The 9,452-nt window shown below is 43.7% G+C and overlaps 1 protein-coding gene across 1 annotated transcript in view; it reads left to right on the top strand.

Moving 5' to 3' along the window:
- The first annotated feature begins 454 nt into the window (after positions 1–454).
- LOC101841673 (protein Shroom2) overlaps positions 455–9,452 on the top strand; it is a 151,405-nt gene continuing 142,407 nt past the window's right edge. The window contains exon 1 of the mRNA XM_040744027.1: positions 455–785. Coding sequence (XP_040599961.1) covers positions 621–785 — 165 coding nt within the window. The 5' untranslated portion in view covers positions 455–620. The remainder of the gene's footprint in view (positions 786–9,452) is intronic.

Below are 9,452 nucleotides of genomic sequence, written 5' to 3'. Positions count from 1 at the left end.
GTTGAGCCGACTCCGCTGCCAATCGGAAGGTGCTGGACTGCCCCTTCTGGTCGCGGTCGCCTCCAGGTCCCGCCTAGTCCGGTATGGACACTTCCGCCGCCTCACCTGTTGCAGCCGGCCTCCGCGGCGGCGCCTAACCCTCTCTCCAAGGCTCTCAGCGCCTCCAGAGCCAGGCGGAGGGACCGTGGGATCTCAAGCCTGACTGAGACCAGTCCGGGCAGGTTACGCTGGTCCCGGAGCGCGCGCCTCAACCACTATTCGCTGAGCGCCCCTGTAGACCTTCAGCGCAGTCAGTGGGAACCCCCCGTCTGCGCGATCTCGCCGGTGCCGGCTCCCGGGTGCGCGCCTGCCCCTCCCCCTCCCCTGCCCATGCCTGCGAGCAGCGCGCCTGCTCCGCCCCCTCCCCGTGCCCCTCCCCGCGCCGTTTTCCGCGCTCCCTCCTGGCCCGGCCCGCGCTGCGCTTTTCCAAGTTGCAAAGCAAGTTCAGTGGTGGCCGGCGGCGGCAGCGGTGGTGGCGGTGGCCTGGACGCCTGGAGGCTCCTTGGTGGTGGGCCAGCTTGTGCTTCCCGGAGTGCATGGGCGTGGGCCTTAGCGGCTGGAGGGGCTGAGCGCCCCGCATCATGGAGGGCGCCGAGCCCCGTGCGCGGCCCGAGCGCCTGGCCGAAGCTGAGACGCGGGCGGCCGACGGCGTCCGCCTGGTGGAGGTGCAGCTAAGCGGAGGCGCCCCTTGGGGCTTCACCCTGAAGGGCGGCCGCGAGCATGGTGAGCCTCTGGTCATCACCAAGGTAAGGCGACCTTGGAGTCTGCCCGGTGACGGTCCTGGGGTGATCCCGACCCAGAAGGATTGTCGGGGTTTCGTGGGGCGCTGGATGTGTGGCATCCTGTTCGCGGCCTCGCTTTCTGGGGCGCATCTGCCCGAGTCACCTGTGGATACTGGGTTCTGGGCAGCCGTAGGTGTGCGGTTCCGGCTCCATCCTGGCCGCCCTCGGGCTGCTCCGAACATTGCTGGTAGTTTCAATGGCTCCTGTTCCGGCTCTCTTTCCCCTCCCCCTCCGAGAAAGGGCCTGGGTAGTCCCCTGAAACCCCTGGCCTGTCCAGCGGTGGACCTACACCTGCGAGGCTGCCATGAGTTGAAGGGAAAAAAGTCATCCAGGGACTGGGCACAGCCTTCCCCACTTTTGTTTGCTTGTTTAGGGCCCATGGTTGTCACCCTTTTGATCTGCACCGGTTTTCAGTCTGTAACCTATACTAGAATCTTCTGCCAGGCAGCTTCACGATTCCCAGGAACTCATCAATATTTGCTGACTTTCGGCTTCCTCTCCTACATCCACGCGCTCTGGATACCTACCAACATTTATTGGAACTTTTCGGCGTGCTTATAAAATAGAATTCCGATAGTAAGAACAGTGAGCGCGTGTGAGGGCTTGCGTGCAAGGCGGCTGTGTGTGTGTGTGTGAGTAGGTTGCTTTAGAATTGGAATTCTCTTAAAGTGCAATCCATCTTGATACTTTCCAACTAAACGAGTATAAACCTGTATAAACACACAACTAGCCAATCTCTCAAGTCTTCTGGTTAAAAGAAACTCGGGGGCCTGTTCTAGGCAGAGTTGAGTCTTACCAGTTCTAAGGGTAAAGACTCTTTTAAAATGCAAATATTCCTGGCTCCTGGAGGTGTTTGGAGGTGTGAAGGTGACTTACAATTTTCCTTATCTTCCCACTCTCATTAAAGCATGAAGAAATGAGGTGACTCTTAATTCACCCCACTGGTCATGAATTTGGAAAATGAAATGGTGGTGGTGTTTGTTGAAACAGCAAATACGACTTCAAATAAATCACCCCCGCCCCGTTACAAATTTAGCCAACATGTAATCCTTTATATCAAGCTGGATTCTTTTTGTTTGATTGTGCCATTCTGGGGAATCAAATCCAGAGCATTGCGCATGCTAATTGTGTTCTGTACCCCTGAACTACATACAGAGTCCTAGTCTGTGTCCTCACCCCCATTTTCTTAGTTCTAGCATTGAACTCAGCATTGCTAATGCCAGGCAAGTGCTCTTCTTCTACTGAGTTACCCACAGCCCCATTTTTATTTTTATTTTTGAGACAAGGTCTTACTAAGTTTCACAAGCTGGCCTTGATCTTACAGTCCCTCAGCCATCTGAGTGCTAGTATTTCAGGAGTATACTACCACAGGGAATTTCATCTGTGGCTTTTTAAAGAACATTATTTTTATTTCGAGTGCATTGCTGTTTTGCCTGTATGTATGTCTGTGTGAGGATGTTCATTCCCCTGGAACTGGAGTTACAGATAGTTGTGAGCTGCCAAGTGGGTGCTGGGAATTGAACCTGGATGCTCTGGAAGAGCAGCCAATGATCTTAACCACTGAACCATCTCTCCAGACCTTCATCCATGCCTTTTAATAAAGGTTTTAGAAGGTATGATATAGTGAATCTCAGTCCTTTTAGCATTTCATGTTTTTTGCTACTTTTTTCAGGCTCTGAGACAGTCTTTTGATGTGTTTATAGGTTGGAACTCTCAATCTTACCTCAGCCTTTCAACTACTGAGGTTTCAGCCATAATGGTGCCATACCTGGCACATCTTTCTTTTCTGCTTTTTTCCTATTTTTCTGATTTTTTTTAGCTACAGTCCCATGTATTCCAAGCATCTGACCTTAAACTTCCAATGCAGCTAAGAGATAACCTTGAACTCCTAAATCTCCTGCCTCTACTTTCCCATTGCCCTACCACATCTGGCATGTACTTTAAAACAACAAAATAGAATTCCACACATCTTTCTCACACTTGTTTGTATAGCAGATGGAATAAGATACACATCATTTAATATGAAGTTTTAGGATTTTTTAAAAAAAAGATTTATTATGTATACAGTGTTCTGTCTGCATGTATGCCTGCAGGCCAGAAGAGGGCACCAGATCTCATTACAGATGGCTGTGAGCCACCATGTGGTTGCTGGGAATTGAACTCAGGACCTCTGGAAGATGAGTCAGTGCTCTTAGCCCCTGAGCCATCTCTCAAGCCCCAAAGTTTTAGGATTTTTAAAGCAATACTTTAAAATGTGTTTATTTTATTTTACATTTGTAAGTATTTTGCCTGTAAGAGCAACAAGTGCTCATGACCACTGAGACATCTCTGTAGCCCATAGAATTTGGTTTTTCACCATGTAAGTTGGAGATTACTTTAAATGGAAAGAGTTTCTACAGAGATTTTCATCCTCCTTTTGTACAAGATAATCCCAGTTTTACAAACTCTACGTGCTTGATGGCTTTCTGACTCTCTATACTTTTTAGAAATGGCAGTAGATGCTGGTTAAACTCAGTCATGTGGAGCTGTACTACTGAGCTGTATTCTTATCCTGCATAATTTTTATACATGATTCAGTATGACTGAAAAAAATTATGGTTTCATTGCTTAGGTTGGATGGGACAAAGAACAACTTGAGGGTTTTTGTATTTTCATGCATACATAGATGTCCATGTGCTGATGCTTCTGTGTTTGTGTACATGTATGTATTTTCACCAGAGTTCTAGTGTATAGAATTAACAGTATTTCAAATATCTGTCAATTCTTTAACATTAAGAATATTAGTGTTCAGTGATGAGAGAAATATAAGAAGACATTACTGTCTAATTTTTATCTTTTTAAATAATTCCTATGTTCAGAAGCATGGTTGATGATATTGTTTAGCCTTCCTTCTGAACTGTGCATTAGCTTGGAATGTTTGCAATTTGCATATATGACAGCAGAAGATAACCCCACACTCTCTGTTGCTACTGTTTGTATGAAATAAATTGGTGGAAAAAATATTAGTGGATGGGGAGAGCAAGATGACTCAACCCTTAAAGACACTTGCCACCAAGCTTGATGACCTGAGTTTGATTTCTGTAACCCACATGGTAGAAGGAGAGAAGTTGTCCGCTGACCTTGACATGAGTGCCTTGGTAGTCACATACATACACATGCAGACTCACAGACCCACACACATACACACTGTAAAATTAAGAACAGCAAACAGATTATCAGTGGCTTTTTCCTAGAACATGACACCTGATAATTAATTGCCACATTATTTACAAATGATTGAGGATTGACTGGAGAGATGTCTCAGTGGTTAAGAACATTGGTTGCTTTTTAAGAGGACTAAGGTTACATTCCTAGCACTCACAAGGTGGATCACAACTTCTGCAACTCCAGTCCTAGGAGATCTGACACCTTCTTCTGGCCTCCACACGCTCTGTCTGCATACCTTACGCAGACATGCATTTAGATGAACATTCATAAATGTGTAATAAAAATAAGTAAAATTTCAAAAATGGAAATATGTTTACAGGTACTTAAAAGGTAGAAATCAAATGTTCTGGTAGATACTAGGGAAAATTGTTCTTCAACTCGAATTCACTTTAAATTTACTCTTCCAATAGGTACTGAATTGTCATTGAAATTTGTTAAATATTTTATCTAATAGTTCTTTTTCCATTAAAGAAATCTATGCAATATTTATATGTTGGATTCTTGGTATAACACAAGGATTGGATGTTTAATTTTCTATTATAATTATTCTATTTCATATTTATATTATACATTATTAATTATAATTATATTAATACTTTTCTGTCTAGTTGATACTGATTTGGGTGTAGCTTGACCCAATTTAAGAGGACACATTCTTTTGATAATAATGTGACTATAATTTAAAGATCTCATATGAACACATCTATTAGAACTGGGAGGGTCTGGAGATGTAGCTAGTTGGGAGTGCGTGCTTCACCTACACAAGATGCTGAGTATCATCTTCAACATCACAGGACAAAACAAAACCAGAACAGATGACAAGAATCAGGCTGATTCAGTCCTGGTCTTCAACTGGAGAGGTATTACTGGCCCATTTTGTAGAGGTAACAGCTATCACCAAGTGAGGGTAAAATGATATACTCTGAGGTCATGGACCTGGCACGTCCTAGGCAGGGTCTTGAAAGTCAGACTCTGATGGTGAATGTCAGTCTTGCTTCCTATCCAGTAAATACTATCTGCTTTTGACTGAACTCTCTTTGCCATATTATTTCTATTGAGTAACTCGATGCTATCTGTAAGGTGACAGTTTTTCCATCTTGGCACCATTGACCATTCTGTTGTGGGGTCTATTCTGTGTACTGTAGTCCATTTAGCTGCTTCCTTGACTTCTACCCACTGAAGGCCATTGGCACCTGTCTCTAGGTATGATAATCCGAAGGCCCCCAGACATTGCCAAATGCCCCCAGCCCAGTTATGAATCACTTTGTTAGGCTAATGATGTGTCACCTTTGCTTTTAAGGCTTGTATTTTGTTCTTTTTGAAAACAGTGGCCTTTAGGGTGGTGTGTTTGGAGGCCCTTGGCATTCCCAGTGTTTTCCTGTAGGTCTGTTTTTCTTTTTGAGATGAACTTTTGGCTCTGAGAAGAGGCTTTATTTACACAGTAAAATGCAAACAAGTACTTGCTTCATCTGCATTTTTGTAGTTGGAGAAAGGAAATTGAGAGCAGAGACTCCCCAGTACTGTGCTTTATGTGCAATTAGAGTAGAAGCTGGGGAAGGTCTGACTGTTTTCTAGATCTGGTTTGAAGTTAAAGAACATTAACTTCCCAAAAAAGTAGAATTCATAGAATTGCAGATGCATGCCCAAACCTCTTCAAGACTTCTGCTGAAAGATGACATTAGGAGTCATAAAATAACTACTGAGTATATTTATAACAATTTGCAACTTAAAGTCTTGCTACCATTAACAAAGACACACACACACACACACACACACACACACACACACAAACACAAAACTGAAAAGCATAAAAACACACTAAAGTCTATTTTCTCATGCCGATGTTGCAGAAAGAACAGGAACGATCTGCAGGTTCTAAGAGGTCTCATGATTTGGTGACATCCTTTGCTCAGAGTACACATGGGTTCAGGAACTCTCAGGGCCCTGAAATACTACACTCTAGCTGAGTTGGATTTGCAGGTAGTTTGAACCAACGTGGCTTGCTGGGTTTTTCTTGTTTTCTCCCCCCCTCCCCACTTTGTGCTGTGGTCATTATGGAAACAGAGCTTTGCAAGTGCTCTACCACTGAGTGACATTCCTAGCCAAGTCTTCCTGGTGTTACTTGAGAATTTCAGTGGGGGAGGGGACCAAGCTCATTTCTATGATGTCACTCACTGGAAAATTGCATCTACCAGCTGGGTATCAGGAGGCCCCCTGCTACCTCAGGAATGTTTATCAAGGGAGAGGAATGGAGCCTTGGTCCTGGCTATTCATAATTTATTAAAGCCCATTCCCCCATGCCAGAAACGGCTAAAAACACATTCATCCGGGTCTGGCCTAGCTTGTCCTTGCTGACAAGCTCCTTTGAGAACCCACTTTTCAAGTTGTCTTTGGGAATACAACCCTCTTGATGTGAGCATTTGTGTATGTGCACTCCTGTGATATGGATACTTGTAAGGGTTTTATAGACAGCCTCCACCTTGCCACCATTTCAGGGGCTCCTAACTATTACAGCATTTATTCTGTGGTTATGAGACAGCACTCAAAATTATATATGTATAATTTTAAAATTTAAATTAGAAATAAGGTTGCTTCACATGTCAATTCCCTCCCCTCCTCCCGTGCCCTCCCACCAACCCCCCCAATATCCCCTCATTTTCCCAGGGAGGATGAGGCCCTCCATGGGGGAATCCATAGTCGAGACAGCACTCATTCTGATTCTGTGAACACTGAAGGCAAAATAGGACAATTTGGATGTGGGTATGTACTATGCTGCTAATGTCATATGTTAATTGTTGACTTATAGTCAAAGAAGCAGAGGGCATAGGGACGGGGACAAGCAGTTTGTGATGGGTGGGTGGGTGAGTCCCTAAGCACACTATATAATAATAATACCTTAGCGATTGAAAAAGGAGTCTCCAGTTTAGAGGCTGTGTGGAGTTAAGGTCTTGGTGGCCAGGGAACAGTAGCCCAATGGTTGTCTCTTGTACCCTTTTGTTTGTTTTTTTTTTAAAAATTTTATTTGCATGATCATTTTGCCTGCACATAAGTGCACCATGTAAGTATAATATCTGCAGAGGCCAGAAGATAGGTTGGATTGGGAATTACAAAAGGTTGTGAGCTGCTGTGTGGGTGTTGGGGACTGAACCTGGGTCCTCTTCAAGAGCAGCCAGTGCTCTTACCAACTGAGTTATCTTTCCAGCCCTTGTTTGTTTTTGAGACAGTCTCCATTTAGTTCAGTGGGCCTCAAACTTGGTATGTAGGGAAGGATGACCTTGAATTTCTTGTCCTCCTAGGATTACAGGTCTGTGCCAACACAGCTGTGAGATATGATGCTGGGTATTGTGAGAGAAAGGCAGGTCTTTACCAGATGAGCTCCATCCCTATCCCCTTTGTTTGGTTTTGAGACAGGGTCTCGCCAAGCTGGCCTGGAAATCTATGTCAAGTTGCTTGAGTCTTCTAAGTGCTGAGATTGTAGGTGTGTGCTACTATGCCTGCCTGGCTTAAGAGTGTGTGTGTGTGTGTGTGTGTGTGTGTGTGTGTGTGTGTGTGTGTGTGTATGGGTGGGGGCAGGAAGTGGAACCCAGAGCTGTCTACAAGCTAGGCAAGAAGTTCTAATTGAAGTTTTGAAAAGGGGAATCATTGACTTTAGTGGTGGAAAGATAGATGTGAACTTCTGTCTGGACTTTGGTTCACTTCTGTGTGTCACATAGTTCACAGCAGGCCAAACTTTGATAGTGTCTGGGAGTGCTTGGGTCTTGTCCCGACCCCCACCCCTACCTCCTCTCACAAGAATGCTAAGGTCATATAAGTCCTCAGAATTGTAAAACCCTGTCCCTTTGCAATGGCAGTCACAGCAGGATTTGAAGTTACTAGGGTGAGTATAATTCTAAAGATACATTTGTAATGAGAATTTGTAGTCTGGTTAAAAACCACTAGGTAAGTTTTCTTTCCTGTGCTGAAAGGCCTTTTCACTTGGGAGACCTGTCTTGCCAACTGGCTTTCAAATATATCTTTATTACCCCTTCCAGCTTGCAAATTAACTTGGCCTTGTGGAATTCTAATCCTTGTTCCTTCAGAGATGTTTCAGGCATAGGGGGTGGGGAGCCAGGCACAGTGCCTAAAGTTGTAGTCCTAGGTCTTATAGCTGGAGGCTTTCAGGTTCCAGCCTTGGAGGATTCTCCCTATGGGAGGCACGAGAGTATGTGACTCACACCTATAAATCCAGAGGCTTCCACCATTACAAAAGGCTATAAACCTGAGCTATGCCTCACACTTCTGTGCTTTGCGGAATTCAGTCTTCCTGGCTGAGTTAGGAGTATTGCTTAACATGTCCTAACATTTATCTCTTGGAAAAATTAAAGTAGAATGCTAGTTTGCCCAAGAGCTACATGTTGAATAACAAATAGTTTTCACTTGCTCATAATGAGATGGGGTTTCTTTGTATTTTGCATATTTCATAGCTCTTTACTTGGTAGGAATTTTTAAATTATTATTTATTTACATATACATGTGTGTATGTTTGTATATGTGCTTGTACCTGAAGTTAGGGCCATTCTCTGTAGCAGGAGTTACAAGGAATTGTAAGCTGCCTAATGTGGGTGCTGGGAATTGAACTGGACCCTCTCTCCAGTCCCTAGGACTTTTTTTTTTCATTTTATTAAAATTTAAATTAGAAACAAGCTTGCTTCACATGTCAATCCGAGCTCCCTCTCCCTCAAAGTGCATTTTGGAGTTATCTCCTTGCTGAAGTTGTTTTGTGTCTTCATACAAATAGGCTTGGATTTATTTGGCTAAACTCATAGAAGCAAAGGAGGAAAAGTCCTGGGGTCTGTGGAACTTTTTGCATGCCAGGCAAGGCAGAAACATTCAGTAAGATAATTTTAGGGTATAAAGATTGAATGGACTTTTTATTCAGGTTGTCTTTTATATTCAGTAACTAGAAAGGTGTGGGGCCAGGCTTTATAGGAAAAGTTGTACAGAAATTTGGAAGCTTAGTCTCTTTTGATATGTGTGCTGAGAATTTTAACCCATAGGAGGATTCTAAAAGAGTTCTAGTAGGACTTTAAAACATACAGTTGGATGGGGAGGGAGGGGAGTTGGTGCTGCATGGAGATATAGCTCAGCTTTCTATATTGAAAAATATTTTTCATACAGTATATTTTGATTATGTTTTCTCCTTCCCCAATCCCCAATTCTTACCAGATCCTCCCCATCTCCCTACCAACCCAACTTTGTTTTCTAGCTTAAACAAACAAAAACAAAACAAAAATACCAAATATACACAAAGCACACACAAAAACAAAAATCAAAATAAACAAGCAAAACATCAATAAGTAAAAAAAAGCCCAAACAAAGCAAAATGAGACAAAAAAAGTCTATAACAATACCATTGAGTTCGTTTTGTGTTGGATATTGGGGCCT

The sequence above is a fragment of the Mesocricetus auratus genome, unplaced genomic scaffold (genome assembly GCF_017639785.1).
Source record: "Mesocricetus auratus isolate SY011 unplaced genomic scaffold, BCM_Maur_2.0 Super-Scaffold_100003, whole genome shotgun sequence".
Lineage (NCBI taxonomy): Eukaryota > Metazoa > Chordata > Mammalia > Rodentia > Cricetidae > Mesocricetus > Mesocricetus auratus.
Note: the sequence above shows the minus strand (reverse complement) of the source record. Positions and strands in the feature narration are given on the sequence as shown.